Raw genomic sequence first — 20,566 nt, forward strand, 5'->3', positions numbered from 1 at the left:
TTGTCTTTCTTCTTGTTTCTTTTCTTTTTTCTCCAACAACTGCTGTAATCTCTCCTCTTCTTGTTTCTTTTCTCGTTCTTCTTGTTTCTTTTGCTGTTCTTGTATTGCTGCCATCAAGTCTGCTAAGTCGTAGTTTGATTTGCCACTTCTCGTTTCCATTCTTTTTTCTTGGTCCCACTCTCTGGCACCATTTTTTTGCGTATCTGCTTGTTTGTTAATTTCCGGTAGAAATTCTTTCCGATGAACTTCAGTGATACAAGTTCTTTCTTGATTAAACCAGTGTATTTTTCTCGATACAAACTTTTAGTACACGGTAATTTCACAATCAGTACGTTTCTCGTCACTTTAAACTTAACGACTTTCATAATACACGCTATAAACCACAGCGATTCAAAATCTCGATAACTTCACACACTAGCTCGAAACAGAATCGTAAATTTCCCGGAACTCTCTTCATTCATTGCTGCAGGCTTTTTCTGCCAGGCTTATATACTAAAAAGGAGGTCGTCTCGAACAAATTCGGTCTTCCCCGATAATTCATGATCATTCGAGAAATTCGTCACGTGTTACCAGTGTCACGTGACTTCCGCTGTCGTAACACTATGTATATTGATTGTAGTACTATAAATGGATCAAGAGTTTATTTTGTTATTTTCTTTACAGTATGTACGGTTTTACAGCTCAAAATGTTTAGAATAGTGTCATGAAACTAAGCCTAAAATGTCGATTATCTGATAGAATGTTAATTAATTAAATCTACTCAAAATATGACGATGATCAGGAAAACGTTTTACTAATATATTTTGCGAGCTAGTCTGGAATTCTGCCGAAAATGTATCCAACTAAGGCAAAGTGTGTGTAGTATGTTACTTATTCAAGTAGAAAAAATACCGTGTTTTGTTACCAGCAATGCCGGGACTGTAGAACAGAAGATCCAGGGTTCTCTTTGTTACAAAACATGTTCCACACTTCTAGCTGTAGGAGCGTTATAACTGTCATAGTCAATATCACTATTCGGTTAAGAATAACTTCATTAGCGGTGGATCTAGATCGCTGGTTGTCCTCCCTCGTGTCAGCAATTCTTAATTAGAAATGGTAGTTCTGAACCGTGGTCCCCTTTCATCTGAAGCATGTAGCCATTGTGCTGCATAAGGTGCCATTCAGGATGAAGCTATCTAAATACCACTAAGCTGGGGCAGTCTGGGTGTAAAAATTGATCCTGTTGGCACCTTTAAAACCTACAGGTGTATTAGTTATTCAGGAAACTTTTACTCAAATTATTGACATGTTGTGGTCTTTAGGGTATACTTTGTCTGATGTATTTTGAGCTAAAACAGAGCATTTTACTTTCAAAATAATTAAAAAACAGCATTGTTTTACTTGGAGAAAACTAACTGATGAACTTAAGAACTAGCGTGCATATATAAATATAATAACCAAAATGCTAAATTTAAAAAATCACTAATCTCCTTTAGGGGCACCAGTGTGTTGACTAGGGTTGAAATTTTTTAAGTGATCATAACTCACAAATGGCTTCTGTAATAATAGGCTATAAATTCAGATAATATTTATGTGTGGCCATGTCGTGATATAGTGATCTGCGAATCGGAGAGTCCAAGGTTTGAGCCGCGATATGTGGCTAAATGCGTTCCGTTCTTTCAACATTGAGGTATGTTATAAGACTGACAGTCAACTTAGCTGTTCGGTTCAAAGGTGGTGGAAGGTGCTGTTGACTGGCAGAGCCAAACCCTGGGATTCTCTAACCGGGCCGGTTAACATGTGTTCGCTTAAGTTCTTGTTCAGGTTAAAAATACCAACATTGTAAACATGTGTTATTAGAGGTTTTTAAGTCTTATATTGTCCATGTGAGTGCGCTTTAATTAATCAGTTGTTAGATAATTTTTGTCATTTTAGTCATAGACAATAAAATAGACGTGGAAATAATATTTTGTTAAATAGCAAAGCTTCATTAATATGCCCCCTCCTCCGATAGTTCTCTGATAATTCTCAAAGCTTATAACGCTAAAAGTTTGGTTTTGATATTCGCTGTGGGCGCAGCACAGATAGTCAGTCTAGATAGTTAACAACAAACAAACAAATAAGCATTAATAATTTTATTCAAACGTTTAATATGTCAAATTGAAACTTAGTAGGTTTGTCTGTCTGTCTGTTTGTTTGTTTCATCACTAAGTTACACAATTAGCTATCGGTGCTATGTCCTCTTCGAAGATCAAACATTGAACCTTGCATTGGAAAGCTTGAAATTTACTTAATATTCTTATACGCGAAAAATAACAATGACAGTAATTTGGAACTGAAACGGTTTCAAATTTTCTATTCTTTGGTTCCTTTTATTCTTAGAATAGCTTCCCAGTGGTTCAGCGGTAAGTCTGAAGACTTATAACCCTAGAAATTGGGCTTGGAGACCCCTGGTGGAAACAGTACAGATATACTATTGTGTAGTTTTGTTCTTGAAAACAAACAAACTTATAAAATAATATTTTCCATAATAACCTAACAAACATTTAACTTAATAGAAGTCCCCGATGAGTGAGTGGTAAACTTCCGGGCATATAATCCTAAAATTCGGGGTTCAGTTTTTCTCGGTGGACAGATCGAAGACCGTACTAAATACGTGAGATTTGCGCAAAGAAGAGATCAATTTTGTTTATCAAATACAACGTCTGATTGGGACAAGTAATTTTTAAATAATTAATAGAAAACGCAATACAAAAATTTATAATAGGAAGTGTATGAAAGATTAATAAATTAAATACTCCCTGTTTCACAACCACTCGTTCTTGTTTTACCTTTTTTTTTAATTCTGGTATAAACAACCTAATAGCTAAAAACAAAGTAACCTATCAGGCTTCAAGGTTGCATCACGTGGTTTCAAGCTTGGAATTACAGAACCACAATGCTGATTTTACACTTAGATGTGCTAGTGGCTCCTAAGAAACTAACCTTCAAGAGCTGGATATTAACAGTAATGTAAGTTTACGGTAAATACTTTCTATTGGTTAAACAAAATGTATTATTATTACTACAAAATAAATCCCAGTAATGACGTCATCTAATATTGGATGTTTTGTTTGTTGTTAAGCGTAAAGCTACATAATTGGCTATCTGTTCTCTGCCTACCACGCGTATTGAAACTCGGATTTTTGCGTTGTAAGTCTTAAACTTACCACTAAGCTTCCGTGGTGTCTATTTTCAGGAATGACATGCAAAATATGTGTTTGTTGCTGGGCAAAAAACTGCGCTGTGCTCACAGTAGGGACTGGAGCCCATATTTTAACGTTATAATCCTTCAAGCTTATCACTGATCTAACGGGTGGTAAAAATGAACTGGTTTATTTCCATGTGTTCGAGGAGTATGCATTACATTCTCCCGTGATAATCTCTTGGACGAAATATCTAGGTGAAAATCCTCTAGGTTCAGGTTTAGCCGTCCCTAATTTTGAACTGCTGAGTTCACTAAACGTCTAGGTGAGAAGCCCCTAGGTTAGGATTTAGCCGTCCCTAATTTTGAACTCCTGAGTTGACTAAACGTCTAGGTGTGAGATGCCTCTAGGTTCAGATTTATCAGTCCCAAATTTTGAACTGCTGAGTTCACTAAACGTCTAGGTGAGAAGCCCCTAGGTTCGGATTTAGCCGTCCCTAATTTTGAACTCCTGAGTTGACTAAACGTCTAGGTGATTAGCGTGTCTGACTGAATATTGAAAGGTCAAAGGTTTGAGCCACGGTGCTGCTTAACACCTACTCACTTTCAGTTGTGTATATTCAACTTATTATTACTTTTTCTGTCTCTCTCTTTGTATTTGTTAAATGCAATGTCCAGACAGAAAGCACGTGTGCTACCACATTAATGTAGCATCATGAATACTACATCATTCTGTCACGTGGCTATCAGTTATAGAGAGCTGGGGGTGGCCAACTGTTTAGTGCGCTCCGACTGTGAATCCAAAGCCTCGCTTATTGCCCCAAAGTCGCGCTCCTTACTGTGTGGCCATAGATGCCTATAACATTGACGATGAAATCCAGCTATTCGGTCGAACAAGAGTAGCCCAAAAGTTAGCGGTGGGTCCTGTTAAGTTGCTGCTTTACATCTAGTCTGTCGGTTCAAAATTATGGACGGCTAGTGTAGTTAGGCTCTTGTGTAGCTTTGTGCGATTGTCAGAAACAAACTATAGAGATTTTTGACATATATATCACATTTTTATTTTGCGTCGCGATATTTCTCATCCAACATGAACTTTATATTTTTAAAGTGTATTTAATATGAATTTATTTCTTCTGAGTATGGTGGTTTAAGATATATCTTGGTTCGTTCTTCTTTTTTTTTCAGGAAATTTCTTGCTAAAACACAATTTCCATATTTTATTCGTCTGTTAGTATTCATATCTGGAATTTCTTTGGTCATCGTTCTTGTTTTGAACTCCAGCGTCAGTTACAATAATCGAAAAGATATTCACGACTTTAAGACTCAGCACATGTCGGGCTATATTGATTCTGGCAAGTCCTTAAAAAATGACGATTATCCATCTCTTAATAGCCAGAGAATGCAAAGTTCTGGACCTAAACAGAGTTGGGCCAAACGACCAGATAACTATACATATTTTACAAGTAACGCCTCTTTTTTCCACCAGTTTCTTAATAGGCGACAACAAGACATTTTACTTTTTCACAAAGATAGTGGTCAGCCTCGCGATCAAGTGATCATCAATAATACTTTACTATGTGGTGCTGACGAAGGGTCAGCTTTCCTTTTGCTAGTTCTTGTGGTCAGTAGGCCCCTTAACATGGAAGCTAGAAATGCTATTCGAGAGACGTGGGGCAAAGATCTAAAGGATAAAGGGGCAAAATTGGGCTTTGTTTTAGGCTTTCCTACAGTGGATAGTCTTCAGCGGAAGCTTCTTCAAGAGAATTCTGTCCACAAGGATCTGATCCAGGGGAACTTTCTGGACACCTATTTCAATCTCTCAATAAAAACCCTCGCCTTGCTCAGATGGGCATCACTCTTCTGTTCAAAGGTAAAGTTTGTTCTGAAATCCGACGATGATATGTTCATTAATAGCAGGGCCTTGCTAAAAGTAGTGAAGACGCGAAACGACACCCGCACGATCCTTGGATTGCTGGCCCACAAGTGGCCTCCCCATCGGAATAAAAAGAGTAAGTGGTACGTACCCCCAGAGATCTACCCCTACGAGTACTATCCAGATTTCCTGGCTGGTCCAGCGTATCTCATTTCCGGAGACGCTACGTCGTTGCTCTACGCTGCTAGAGAAAGCACGGTCTTCTTTTACTTGGAAGACGTCTATATAACTGGAATATTGGCAGAGAAAGCTGGAGTTCGCCGCCTAGGTCTCTTAGGGTTGAACAATGTTCGACAAACTTTCAAAGACGTCATATCTCAGACGGCAATAACTAGCCACGGTCACAGCCCTCGATCGCTCCGAAACTGGTGGAAATTGGTACTTCTTAAAACAATGTATTCACCTAAAAACAATGAAACAATAATTAACACAGCAACAATAACAACGCTGTCAATAGGTCTTAGCAACAATAAAAAACTTTTAACAGACCTTAGCAAGAAGAAATAAATGACATAATTTCTGTAGTGCATGTTGGTGTATAGAAGACCTATTAATACTAGAGATAAACGACATTATAACACCAAAATGTTTTTTTTATTTCTAGTATTAAGGAGAAATAAATGTTAAGGTCATATATTAGGTCGTCAAGAAATTAATGTCGCTTTTTTAGATGAAAAAACCCAAACAACTTGTATATCAAACCAACACATTTATTAAATGAAATAGTCTCCATTTTTATCGATGATACTTTTATATCTTACAATCAGGTTGTTAATGGTCTGATTAAAGAAATCACTTAGCTTTGAAGCAAAAAACATGTCGATGTCCTCTTTAAGACATTCCACATTTGCATACGTTTTCCCATTAAGGTGGTATTGCAGCGAAAAAGAAAAAGATGGTAATCTGATGGTGCCATATCTGGAGAATATGATGGGTGGGGGAGAATTTGCCTACCCACTCCATAATCTTGTGTTGCATCAAACGTGTCACATGTGGACGTGCATTGTCGTGGAGAAGGAGAACACCTTTCCGATTGACGAGTGAAGGGCTTGATTTAAACGTTCCAGTTGCTGACTATAGATATCTGCTATAGTTCGCTGTGGATTGAGGAGTTCGAAAAGAATTACTCCTTTGATATCCCACCAAATGGAAACATCACTTTCTGCGGATGGAGTCCAGGTTTTGGGGTCAGAAGCGGTTTTTGTCTAGGACTGAGCCATTATTTTTGGCGTTTAATATTTGCATGGATAATCCATTTTTCATCACCCGCCAGAAGAGACGAAACAACGTTCACACGTTGGAAATAATGATCATCGGAGAATTCGTGAGGCACCCAAAAACCTTCTTTATGGAGTTTTCCCATATTCCTTAGATGTTTACGTATTGTTTCATGAGAGATGCAACTTCAGGGCCATTTCACGAGTGTGTTACCTTGGGTTAGACCCAATAAACGTCTTCAGAGCATCAATATCAATTCCAACATGTCGGCCCCTGCCATCACAGTTTTTAAGGCTAAAGTCACCTGAACGAAATTTGCTGAACCATCATTGACACTTACGAACGAGGTATTTTGTACTTGACGTCCACGTTTAACAGTTCTTTTTTTGATGGATTTTCTTATGTTGAGATTATGTGGAGGTAGTTCTAATGGATCAAATATTTTCATTTTTCATTTCGACCAAAGTAAATACAGACCCAGTGGCTACCAGGTTTATGACTCAGATCCAAGTTGACGATGTACAATTGTTTTTCTGCATGATTAGGTAGTTGATAACTGGCAAACACACCTTCAAACTTCTTTTGTGTACACAAGTCTTGTGAAAGTATCGAATAATAGCTTTATAGATATCAGATATGATGTTTCTAGACTGATCTATTTCTAAAATTGACTGGAATTCTGCATAGACTAGAACATTTATAGTGTTGGGTAAGGCACTACCAAAACGTGTTTCAATTCGTACATGTCCCTGTTTCACCAAGATAAAATGTAAATCTCCAGCAGAGAGATCAGGTGAAAGATTAAAGACAAAGAGTGTATATCGACTCGAATATTCGTCATATCCTATATCAATTCCTTGATCTTGAAACTGTTTTTCTGTTCCACTAAATAATGTTTCGTAGCTTCGTGCATACAGTTTAGCATCAAAATCTGGTTGTAAAGGTTGAGGAAGAATCCGTTTTCCATCTTCGTTGATTTCTATGAAATTGATAATGTATTGTTTGAAATTTACAGATTTTTCTTTCAATACATCGTTATCAAGACATCCTATAACAAGACGTGTAGGTAATTGACCAAAAAAATGCATTATCGATAGATGCTTGTAAGTTATCCTGGGGAATTGGAAATTATATGACTATATACTTCAAAGGATATTTAGTTGTCCTTTTCTGAAATGTTTTAGCATGTGACAGAATGACTGATGGCTGATCTTGACTTTTCTAGTTCAGATATAAACATATTGTAGTACAATTTTGAATCCCGATTCATCGTTTGACATAATACAAAACGAATCTTTACTTCGTATGAGCCAGAATTTTAAACTTACACCATTAGGCAATAACTTATTCTGTAAAAAAAAAAGATATCCGAATGTAGACGACCGATCATGTCGACTGTTTTACTACCATGTGTATTTATGTGTTGGTCTTTGAGTCCGTCATTCTCACCCTCGTTAAAATAGGGATCGCCAAAACTACTCACCTCACCAAGTCTTTTATCCACATGGACGATGTCAAATGACATGTCTTAGCTACACCATTATAACTCAGTAAAGTTTCTATGTAGGTCTTATACGCATAAACCTTTGCTAATACCTTTGCTTTTACATGATGATATGATTGTGCTGGATCTAAATATTTGTCTCCTAATTCCAATATAGAAAATTCGATGGATCCACTGTCAAATGAGATGGGTTGACTAATATCTTCCTTTATATCTATCTCTATTGTCTGAAAACTTTGTTTAGAAACAGGTCTGTATTGATGATCTGTAAGTGTTTCAGTGATCAGGTCTTCATCCTGATCTTTAACTTGAATGATTCATATCAGCAGTACATACGCATCACCAACTATGCTAGGTTCCAAAATATCTGAGTAAACATAAAGCGAATAAATTCCATCATGCATATTAACAGCTATAGTGGGATCTATTATTGTGTGATTATTATCAAATCTAAGTATTATTGATAGTACAGGATCGAGTGTTATAGAGGCTCTATCATTTATGTTCATGCTTACTTTTTGAGTGTTTCTTCTAGTTGGTTTAAGATTCTAATTAAATCTTCAGGTTTTTTATAATGATCTGGTGTAATATAATTTATTATGGTAGTAGAGTGAGAGCCTGAAAAGTATGGTAACCATCTTGTACCATCATGTATGTTATTCTAGCTATGTGGATACTGTAATTCGACCAAGGCAACTTACCATGAACCTTCAAGGTTGATAGGTCTCAGATTATGAATGATATAGTTTATCAGAGTATTATTAGCAAAATAATTCATAGAACTGTTACTAGGTAACGACACATACAACTGATCCATACTGAATAACGAGGAATTGAGTTATACATATCATTTTATGACGCCTGGCGATTTAGATCTGATTGAGGGATACAGCTATGAAATTGATCAGAATATCCTTTCCATTTTATAAAATACTGTTTATTTTCACTCTTTATTCATTAACATAATTTTTATTCTACAGCGCATATGTCATCGGGAGACTTTATAGTTTGTAAAATGTTTCATTGAATTTTTATACACTGGTGGATTTTTCTCTGTTCTATCGTAAATCATAAATATTTCGTCTGTTCATCCAGGCATATAACCTTTCTTAAATTGATGTTTCACTTTGCTAATACTTGATTGAGCTGAAATTTTATTTTAGTGTGTGGTCTGTAAAGTGTTTTCCACACCACAGACTGGTTAAAATCTACTTCTCTTATTTTAATGCTGCAATGATGTGATTGATTATAGGCACTGAACAAGATGCTTCAGTACAGTGGTACATTTATGTGTTTCACGATAAGTAAAGTAGTGCCACATTCTAGTTTTAAGTTTGTTTTTAATTATGCACAAAGCTACACAAGGGCTATCTGTGCTCTGCCCACCACGGGTATCGAAACCCGATTTCTAGCGTTGTAAGTCCGCAGGCATACCGCTGTGCCACTGGGGGCCTAGTTTTAAGAGTGCAATTAAATCTTTTTACTATAGATCTATTTGCTTCATTATGTGTAGTAAGAAATGAATGTCTTGTTCCTTGAGATATTGTAAAAAGAGACGAGTAGTAAACTTTGTCCCAGCGTCACTTTGAAGTTTACAAGGTTTTCGGCTATATTTTAAAATTTGTTTGAAAGATTTTACAAAGGTTGCACCTTTCTTATCCTTGAGTGCATACTTAGAAAATACGTGGATACACGTGTGTAAATAATTAAACTGACTATTATGTTGAGATTCACCAAATCAGTTTTCCATTGAAACGATAAGTCGGTTTTTCGAAAACATATATCTTACTGGTATGTACAGACTTAACTAGTCTTTAACCTGATTTAGAGTAACGGATTTACCTAGTGCTTTCACAGATCTAAATAAAGGCTGTACTTCACCAAACCAGCAGGATGTGTATGGTTATAATAGATAGATTGTAGATTTTTATTAGACATTATTTTCTACGCCATCCTACTTTTATTTGGTTTTTACGATCAACTTTGTCTCTAACAGTAGTAATAATTTGACCTTTATAGCAGATGATATTAATTCTTAGATGGCTCAAGATATTACTAAGCTTAAAAGGCTGGCAACAGCCCATGACGACTGTCAAGACACAAATGAACGAATAATACAATACTACTTTATTAAACATGAACCCATTTAGATGCAGTACATTTAGGCCTTTTACCACGTGTATCATGTTTCATATACTCCCTTCTGTCTACATTTTGAACAACTTCTTGGCGAATATTCATATCTTATAATTATTCTGCAAATTTTTTCTATTCTGTAGGGTTAAAATTCTTTTGTTTTCTTAGAAAGTCATTGATTAGGTTGATTATGTTACTATTTGGGATGGATCTTCCACTAATCACTAATTCTCCACGATCATTCCATGTTACATCCCCACTGGAATGTATCAAGTTTAATAGAATTTCAGCTTTCTTTTAATATTTCTGAGGAACACTGTCAACAATCTCTAAATTTTCATGAGTCGGCGATTCCATTTGAATTTTAACAGGTTCTATGGCTTGGGAATGAAAGGTTTGATGACGTTGTTGCAGCTGGTTTATGATCTTTGCTTTATTGTCTATGGGTAAGATATCATTTTGTATGACTGAATTCATATCTTTATCTTCAGAGTTTAATACTTTATGTACCAGTCTTTCATAAACTTTTAGTTGATAAGAGAATGTACCAGTTCTTCAAAAATGAAAACCATTTGTTTTACCATATTTTTAAATTCCAACAGCTTTATCAATAGCCCATCCTGTCAAACCACCAAATAATGAAAGTATTGGTGCTATGAGTAATGGGAAAACTCTCCTTTATGTATTAGTAAGTTTCTTATCTGTTTAATTTATGCTTTCTTGACAGCCAACTCTCTCAGTAATGACTAGTATTGTCTAAGTTTCTGCTTTTGTATGTTTGTCACAGGAATGTTACCCTTTAAAACATTTAAATCACATTTACAAATACCCAAGATAAATACACTTTAATCGGTTTCTGCACGGAGCAACTCTTGATGTTTTTTCAAATTCGATGACGAGGAACCCACTTTGAGACTAATAATGGCTGGAGACGGCTTGAATGGGTAATGCTTTAATATAAGTTTAACATAACAGCAAATGTACAACGTTTCGACAAGGTTTTGTCATCATCAGGTACCTTCTCCAGCCATTATAAATCTTGATGTTGTTTAATTCTAAGTGCCATGATGAATAAATGAAAATAGATTGTAATACAAGATATAAAAACTGTTTATTTATACATCCATTTAGATATAACATCTACTTTTATCACACTACAAGTTCTCTCTCAACAATCTAGTGACACTACACAGATGGGAATAGTCGACGTTAGCACATTTCCAGATGAATGTGCCGTGTAACCAATTTACAATGACGATGATCAGCATTTCAAAGATACATATTCGAAACTGGTTGCTTAAACTAAACCACACATATAGATCCAGTGACTATACATTTGACTGCAAGTTCTTTAATTACATATGGTCCGTCCTTCAGCTAAAATCCTTCTAGTTCTATCACTGCAGCAGTCATGATAATAAATGAGTATATATTCAGTTAAACATCAGTTTTAACTCACTTTGGTATGTACACTATAACATTATCTTCAGGAAAAAGTCCAGTCCTCAGACGGATCTGTTCAGCATTTGCGGTTTCAAATCGAGAAGTAAGAAACCATATGTCTGTCTCATTGCATCTTGATAAGTTTCTTCAAAACATTTCACACATGCTGGAAACATTTGTCTCATTAAAACATTCAACTGAGATTTGTCTCTGACATTCGTGAAAAAAATAATATACTGAAAATATAAATTGATACTACACATTTCTCTACCCTGATGAACTAGATCCTGTACAATGTAAAACATTGATAAATTCAAATGGCGACTTCCACATGTAAAAAGTTGAGACAGTCGTTTATTTTCTCCACTTTCACTCATAAGATCATTAATGATCAAAAGATTTGGTTTATCAGACCATAAATAACCATGAAATTTTTCAGGTAATCCTTTGACAAATAGAATGTTGGGAACATTTTGCATTAATCTTGTATACATGTGTTGAAATTTACCATAAAACCATATAATGTTTTCAAGAATAGGATAGATAACTTCACGATGGTAAGTTAAAACAAACTCTGAGTTACCACTTCCTATTGGACCTGACACTAAACACATACAATGGTGTAGTAGATGGTTATCCATTTTGAACTCTAATGAGAAATAAATGAAGCAGGACACATCTTATATAGATCATGTTTGAGTGCACTTGGAATCTGCCCCAAAGGCCCTGCACATGCCCTCTTTTCAGTCCATAGACCATGGTGAGGAATTAATTCCATTTGAAGAAAAAATCAGTATCCATATGGAAGGGTGTTAAAATCTGGAAGGATGTATTGTTTGGTGTAAACTGGATGATAATTCTTCTTTTCTTTCTTGTTGTAAATGGTCTGAGTTTTTAATTCTCTACAGTCTTTCTGTGATTAGTGACAGCTATAGGAGACTGAAAAGGACTTAATATATCAGTTATCTTACACTTCATTGATGAGAAGTTCAACTTTTCACTGCTGATAAAATTGAGGGTAAAACCTCTAATTTTACAGCAAGACTTTCTATCATCACATAAATAACAATAGTTTTTTGGACCACCACTGTCCCATGATGTTATATAGTGTCTGTCCAGTTTGTCTGTAAACTTGCCAAGATAATTCCCCTAGAGATGGGTTGTTAAATCCATTTGAAATGTAGACAATACTGTCTGTATCATGATACAATATGGATTAACCTAACTTCGTTAGTGTATTATATAACTTCAGAGGAATGTGTGCTGTTGGGAAAGCCACCAGAAAGAGGTTGGTTTGATCTTTATGAGATAGATATTCATGTTCATGTTTCCAATTCATTAAAATGCTGAATGTTATTGTTGAGTTGTTTAATTATTGTGCTGTTTTGTGAGTTGCAATCAGAGGAAAGGTGTCTGATCACACGTCTATAGATTACGCTAGAGATAACCAGTTTAATGTGTGGGTCTAATGCTGAAGATATGTGCTATTGTGCTTTCAAGTTCTGAGAAACAGTCTTCAGCAGTCTTAGTGTATTGTTTCAAGTCGTTAGTGCCAAAGTGAATTATCAGAAATCGGACAGATTCAGGAAGAGAACTGGTCATAGTTATAGCATCTTTTATTTTTGCTCCACTGATGGATTTTGAAAGGATTGTGTGTCCATTAATAAAGATTAAGAAGTTCAAGAAGTCTTGATAGAAAATGATAAAAACTCTATAACACAAGCACTTTCGAAAGGTAGACCTTTCTTCTTCAAGGTCAAACTGAAAAAAGTGGTGTGTGTGTTGTGCCTGGCATAACGTGAGCGTTATGTAAAAAGATGATATTCTACTTTAGAAATTGTTAAAAAAAAGAAGAAAACTATTCTTAAGTGTATAAGTAAAATAAAGGTGACACCTGTAGGCTGAATGAAAAGAGATGTCAAACTAATTGATTTATACAAACAGGTATGGACAATTAACTTAAATAAATAGTAAGTTTTAGAAACATGAAAGAAATATGCAAAGAATAAAAAATATTTTTCTGACAGAGATGAAACCAATGATCGGAGATCACTGATTCCAGGTTCTAGATTGATTCCAAAAGGTCGAACAGTGTTTAGATTAGCGATCCAATAAGCTTCTTTTATCTCTCTATCAGCTTTAGTTTTGATTCCTGTTTCAATGCTGGTGAAAGCAGAGCAACTTCGTTAATAGAATGACCGGGTTGGTTAAAGTGTTGAGCAACAGGGAGATATTTTTCGGTGTTAATAGAAGATTTATGGTTGTTGAAACGTCCTCAAGAGTTGTTTGCTTTGATGAATGTGCTAGTTGTTTACACTTGCCTTGTGTAGAAAAGTGTCAAGTTTGTTTGGAAATGAACTGGGGTTCGTTTTCGTGCTTCATTTCCTTGTTTTGTTATCATTCGCTGAGACTTCCAGTGCTCACATTAAAGTTTTTCGAGAGAAACAAGCTCAGTTCTTTTACCGATCAGACCGTAACCACCCCCTCTGGTGGACTTAGTTCGTTCCAGTTAGCGATAGAACATTGTTGTTAGCACTGTTCTTCAAACGAACCACACCGAAATGAGTAAGACAAAAAACCTGAAGGACCTTAGAAATGTACCAGAAGATGTTCTTTTGTAAGTACACCAGAAGAACAAGACTCTTTCTGTGATTAAAAATCCTTTTTTTTCTTGTATCACAACAAATCGTGGACATACTGACTCAGCCAAAAGGAAAACAATGAATTGAACAGTAACAATGTTAACTTTAGTCTGTCACGTTACGTTGTTAGTCTATATGATAATTATTTATGTCTTAAACTGTTTCGTCTGTTTTGTCTTTAGTATGTAGAGCGCTTCAACAGCTTGAAAGGTTTCAATATTTAAAAAAATACACCAACATTAACTTTAAATTGGATGCATGCTTCAGAGTTTTATGTAACAAAATTCCCATAGGGGCACATCAACTTGAACTTAAAGAAAACATTTAAGTTTTATTATAAATTTGTGAGTTATTGTCTAAAACTAGGTTACTATGTTGCATGCTTTTCTTTGTTCGAATCTGAACTGGACTATAAAACACTGTAGATAAGGTAAAACTGACAAACAAACCAGACTGATCACTTTATACATTTTATATTTGATACATGTACTCTAGCAAAACCACCTGTCAAACATGGTTGGATTATAATAGTTGTATACCCATCAGTTAGTTAATAAATCCAAAAACTAGCAGTGTGAAAGTAAAGGTAATTGTATTTAATTATGACAGACTAGCGCTGTATACAAATGTATGAGAACACATGGCAAGGCGCTAAACCTAAACAACAACAACAAAAAAAAAAACGTAAATAGAGGTTATCTTTGAGTCAATATTTGGAAGGAATAAAACGTCATCAGCAAGACCACTGATTTACATTTTATATGTAAACTGTTCTCTAGTTAACTCAAGTTCTAAAGGCTGTTTCAAATACCCATGTTGCCTTTATTACCGGCTTGTACTTCTTCAATAGTAAATTATAAAATGTTAAGAAAAAAGGCCAAAAAATGATTACTTTGATATATTACATGTAACACCCATGTAATATATATATATATGTATCAGTGCATTATGCAAATTAAACCCTTTGTTTCTTTACGCGTGCTTAGCACGACTGAGTGCTAGATTCTGTTTATTTTTAGCCTAAGCTGATATAACTGCTTGTCTAGAAACTGCTCTTGATAGTTGGACCAGATTGGGAACTTTATATGTCACGTGACAAGATAATTGTTTGGTTACTACTATAAAACGTTCATTTAACAGTACATTACGTGGATTACACATAGACAAATATAAGTTGACCATTTGATATAAGAAGTAAATTTGTGATTCACAATTTTATTGAGACAAGTTGAAGATAGATAAATGAAAAATGACCGAACTGTTAACCATTCTACCTGCTCTACTGCCGTTAGGATTGTTTATTTTGTTCCAAACGTTCACGTACAACATCATTTACACTACGAAGAAAGTGGATATAGAATACGATTATATCATCAGTAAGTACTTGTTAAACTATACATTGTAAAATGTATATGTGTGGATATTTTATCAGTAAAGTAAAGCTAGGATTTTAAAGGTTATAATGTCAAAGTTAACCTAGCGAAAATGTTACGAAATGAGTTTCTTAGTAATTATATAAAGCAGAGCAAGTTGCTGTCAACTATTGTAAATTTAGTAACAGGTTTCACCTCTATAGTGCTGGTAAAGCATGTGTTGCTACCTCAGTATTTATTATTTAAATCTGTACACTATCGTCTTATTTGAGCAGAACATTAAAAAACATTCACTATTCCATTAGTAAACGTATCAATTACTTACGACTCACAGTTGGAAAAATAAAGACTGCGTCTCCAGCACGATACTAAAAATCTATAAAGCTTATATACGCCCTGTACTAGAATACACTAGAATACGGATGTCTAGCTGACAACACTTTTAAAATTTACAACAGCAACATGATAGAATTATCAGATTAGCCCTAAGGCTTCCACGCTTTACCCCAATTAGATGCATACACAAAATAAATAACTTGTCGTTACTAAGAGAAAGAATGACAACATTGGAAAGTAAGTTATATCACAAAGCTGAATCCAGAAACACACTAACCTCTCCCTTCCACACGCTTTCGAGTGCGCCACACAAAACAACATTGACTTAAAACCTATACTGCGAACAAACATAGATAGGATGTCAAAAGACTAACCATGCAGCCACACGGACCTTTGGGTTACCTGATATGTTTTACTTTTCAACTTGGGCATAGGACAGGTAGATTATTCGACGCCTGTCTTGTGAAAGTGGGGTTTCTCGTGGTTCTCTTATTTTTTCCCCTCCCACTGCAACTAATTTTATGACATTGGGTTTGTTTAACCCGGCCATGACATTGGATTTATAGATTCCAGCCACCCGTCAGCCCTGGCCTTCACCCTGCCAATTTTACTGTTAGCTTTGGTTAAAATTTTAGATTTCATTATCTATCATTTAAATTTTAAATTCTTCCAAATTACAGAGAGAGAGAGAGAAAAAAAGAAATCTTGACTTTTGAATGGCACAATAGGCAACATTTAACTTAGTTAAGTAAAATTAACACGAGTGGAGCGAAGGGGAATAAGAATATATCCGAACACTCCGGTTGGGAAATTAGGAGAATTTAAAGCTAAATCCCTGCCATGTTTATAAGTTTCGCCTATACAAAAGTGCTTTAACACAGAAACTGCAGATAGTTGTGATTAAGTTTCACTGTATTAACAAAATTCACTACATAGTCAGTTAATTAATACTCCTGTTTGTCATTCACCTGTGTATGTTAAACATTAATATAATTAGTGACATATTCAGTTCACGATGCAAAAATTTCCATATTGAGAGGTTTTCATTAGCACACATTTCCAAATATAATAAAACTATCGATATATTCTTATATACATACATTTAACATTTCTAACATTTATTTACACATACATACATATATACATACATTATTATTATATTAAGTAACGGATAAGAGGATATTGAAGGTGTAAAACATGATGCACTCTTCTACACCATATAGTCGATAGATTTTGATTTAATAAGAATCCTGAATAAATACGAAAATTGTAAGAAAATATGCTAAAAATGTACCACATTTGAATGGAAATTACACCTGATTTGGACCATTGTTTTCTATCTTTTTGTCTGTAAAGTTTCTTTGTATCTGAGAGTTTATCACAACATGCTGACCATGACAACGTCAAGAATTTGTAACTCGTCAACTCTGATAAAAACTTTAATACGTCTCTCAGTTCCATCACACTTTGAAGCCTTTAGAACTGGTCCTTTGAATAATCAAGGATTAATGGTCCATTTACTACTGTAATCATCAATGGAATTTGTTGAGTATGTTTAATCTTGTTATGCATAAATCTCGTTCATTCCCGTGAACCACCAGTGTTGTATTGGAACTGGTTTATACGAGAATTACACGAAATTTTTACACCATAGTTGAGAGTTTAGTCTTAAAATAAACACAGAAGTAATAATATTTCATTTTCGTAGGGTGAACATCCATAATTCTAGGTGAATTGATTATCTTTTCCCACAACCCTAGAGTTTTTACACAGCTGGTAAAATCTTCCATAAGTTAGACTCTTTCTGAACTATAAGTTTTAATAGACTCTAAAAAGGCGTGGAAACAAAAACATAAGGAGTAAAAAATGTATGGCAGACAGATATAAACTATAGCCCAGGCTGCAATGTAGGAATGGAAAAAAAATGCATCCTAGTAAATTTAAACTTTGTACCTGAGCTATAAAGTAGGGCTCTGGTGCTGTAGTTAGATTCTGTGTTGATAATAGTAATTACGTTGAGTTTGTCAAGGCATAAGTACTCATAGTTTGACTGAAGAGTCATTCATTACTCATGAAGTACGTCTAGCCAACAGATCGAAAGAGTTCAAAGACGATCCCTATTCTTTATACCTCGTCACGTATTACGTCACATGGTTAATATGGCTAAAGGTCGGGCGTGGCTAATGAATAGCATGCCCTGACTACGAATTTAGGTATTTATGGTTCGAGTCCTATTGCCAGGGAAACGTGCTCCGAATTTTCGAGACGTGGGTGTGCTATAAGAGTAACGGTCAAATCCCACCATTCTTTCACTCGAGAGTAGCTAAAGAGTTGGTGGCGGGTGTTGTTGAGTAGTTTTCTCCCTTCTAGCTTATCAATAATTGAAAATTAGGGACGACTAAATGCAGATAACCTATTTTGTAGCTTTGCGCGGAATTCTGAAACAAACATACAAAGAAATAAACATTCTCGATGTGACGAATGAGGGTGTGGCAAAAATAAGATATTGAATAAAACTCGAATAGCTATGGGAGCATGATGAGTTCTAACTTCAAAATAACCATGTAACAAAATATCCTTTTTCTGGAAATAGAGGACGAAGGAGTGAAATTATTAGAAGAATAAAAAGGCATGTTATTAATTAAGGTCTTGAATGATTTTAATAATATATATATATAAAACTGTAAAATGAATTATCGCCCGAAAAGAAACATAAACGATAGGATTAGGGTTCACTATCTGGTTAATTCATTCAAGGGTTTATCCCCCCCCAAAAAAATGTTCTAAATTAAGCCTTTGACAAATTTATTATATATTTCGCTCTTTTCGTGATTACTGAATTTAGAAAGACTATTAGTTTTGGAATTAAGAAACAAAAGTGTTATTGATTTAATTAATCTAACACTAAATTCTTTAAAAATTATGATCAAAGTATAATTTAAAACGTATTCTTGAATACTGTAGAAGTAATCTCATTAATATATTGTTCAGAGTTTAATTTTACAAACTCCTGTGCAACGCCGAGATCAACATGCGGGGTTTCCCCTACAACTTTAGGCAATGTGCAGTCCACCCATATACATTGAACTCAATTTATGACGTAGTTGATGTGTCATAACCACTACATGCATTGTGTTGTAGTAGATGTACAACTTAATTTTTTTCTAGTGTTTTAATACACAGAAATGTGCATGTGGGCTTGCAGTATTCCTTGTCTAATGATGATGTCCTAATCCTTAAGCAAACTGGGTTAGTTTTGGAAGTCGTTGTGCCTATTATTCTGTCCTGCGCTGAAAATATTGCTAGTGTGGTCAGCAGCACGAGGAACAGCTGACGAGTTAGACTAGACAGGTTTTACAAAAGGAAATATTTCTCAAACTATTGCTTCTAAATATACGAAACTGTGGAGTTAGACGGTACTTTAAATTCCTAATTTAAGTGTAGCTCTATTTTGATTTTTTGCGTTTGATATTGTAATCATTTTCGCTAGACGATCACACCGTAAAAAATATACATTCGTGACTTATTCTCTAAGTTTTTTTTGACAAGTAATCCTTCATAATCAAATAATTATCTGCACATTATCATTCGATTTATTGGGTCTTTGGTATATATTTCTAGAAACACCAATTAAAAAAAAGGACCAATGACATCATGTGATGGGCTTAAATTAGAATAAAAAATTGAAAATCAGGAAATGTTTTGATCTACCATTTTGGCTGAACCTGACCTTGTTTTCCAGTGTTTGAGTGATGTAATAATACTGGTACTAGTATGTTAAACGAAGTTATTTGGGGCATTTTATACTTTTAATCTGTTGTTAATATCACGAAATAGGTCACGTAAATAAATTAACATGAGATGTGGTTTTTCAAAATGTTACGTAACACATTCTAGACAACCTAGATAGATATAAGTATTTCGCGCCTTCTTAAACGTTGTGGCATATTGTATCATTGTACATACATAAAAAACTATTGTAAAATTATGCTTAAGCCACCCAGAAACGTGACTCTAGATGTGCACGGTGTTGACGCCTAATTACTGCAAAGAAGTAGACATAATACTATTTGTAGTGCCTTCTTTTCGACCCCCAATGACACGGCGTTGTGTCAGCTGACATAGAACGCTAGAAAGCGGGTTTCGATATCCGTGTTGGGCATAGCACAGATAGCCCATTTTGTAGCTTTGTGCTCATATTCAAACAAATATTATTTACACATGAAAATATTGAACCACTTTATTCATCATACACTTTTTTTTTGCAAAAGATATAGTAAAACGGGTAGTGTTTACTGTGCCGTGTAGTTGTGCAAATTATTGGCCTTATCCAGTTTTCTGTCACTTCTACTGCTCCTGTCTAGCAAAACAACGGCATTATTATTCATTATTTTGGGCCTGACATGGCCAGGTGGTTAAGCCGCTCGATTCGCAATATGAAAATCGTGGGTTTGAATCTCCATCATCGAACATGCTCGCCCTTTCAGCCGTGGGAATGATATAAAGTGACGATCAATCCCACTTTTCGTTGGTAAAAGAGTAGCCCAAAAGCTGGCGGTAGGTGATGTTGACTAGCTGCCTTCCCTCTAGTTTATCACTTCTACAACAGGGATGGCTAGCACAAATAGCGCTCGTACAGCTTTGCGCGAAATTCAAACCAAATCAATTCATCATTTCTCCAAAGTTTATATCGTAAATACAAGTCATGTACACCACCACCAGGGGATCAGAAGGTCCATCACCTCTCCACTTTTTTTTGTTTGTTTTGAATTTCGCGCAAAGCTGTACGAGCGCTATTTGTGCTAGCCATCCCTGTTG

The 20,566-nt window shown here is 35.2% G+C and overlaps 2 protein-coding genes across 2 annotated transcripts in view; both read left to right on the forward strand.

Moving 5' to 3' along the window:
- The first annotated feature begins 4,493 nt into the window (after positions 1 to 4,493).
- Positions 4,494 to 5,603, forward strand: LOC111088624 (beta-1,3-galactosyltransferase 5-like). The gene has a single exon (XM_022399282.1). The coding sequence runs from the start codon at positions 4,494 to 4,496 to the stop codon at positions 5,601 to 5,603; it is 1,110 nt and encodes a 369-aa protein (XP_022254990.1).
- A 10,366-nt stretch (positions 5,604 to 15,969) lies between these two features.
- LOC106470650 (glucose dehydrogenase [FAD, quinone]-like) overlaps positions 15,970 to 20,566 on the forward strand; it is a 19,861-nt gene continuing 15,264 nt past the window's right edge. The window contains exon 1 of the mRNA XM_022399283.1: positions 15,970 to 15,985. Within this exon, the coding sequence (XP_022254991.1) occupies positions 15,970 to 15,985 (16 nt within the window). The remainder of the gene's footprint in view (positions 15,986 to 20,566) is intronic.

The sequence above is a fragment of the Limulus polyphemus genome, unplaced genomic scaffold (assembly GCF_000517525.1).
Source record: "Limulus polyphemus unplaced genomic scaffold, Limulus_polyphemus-2.1.2 Scaffold4138, whole genome shotgun sequence".
Lineage (NCBI taxonomy): Eukaryota > Metazoa > Arthropoda > Merostomata > Xiphosura > Limulidae > Limulus > Limulus polyphemus.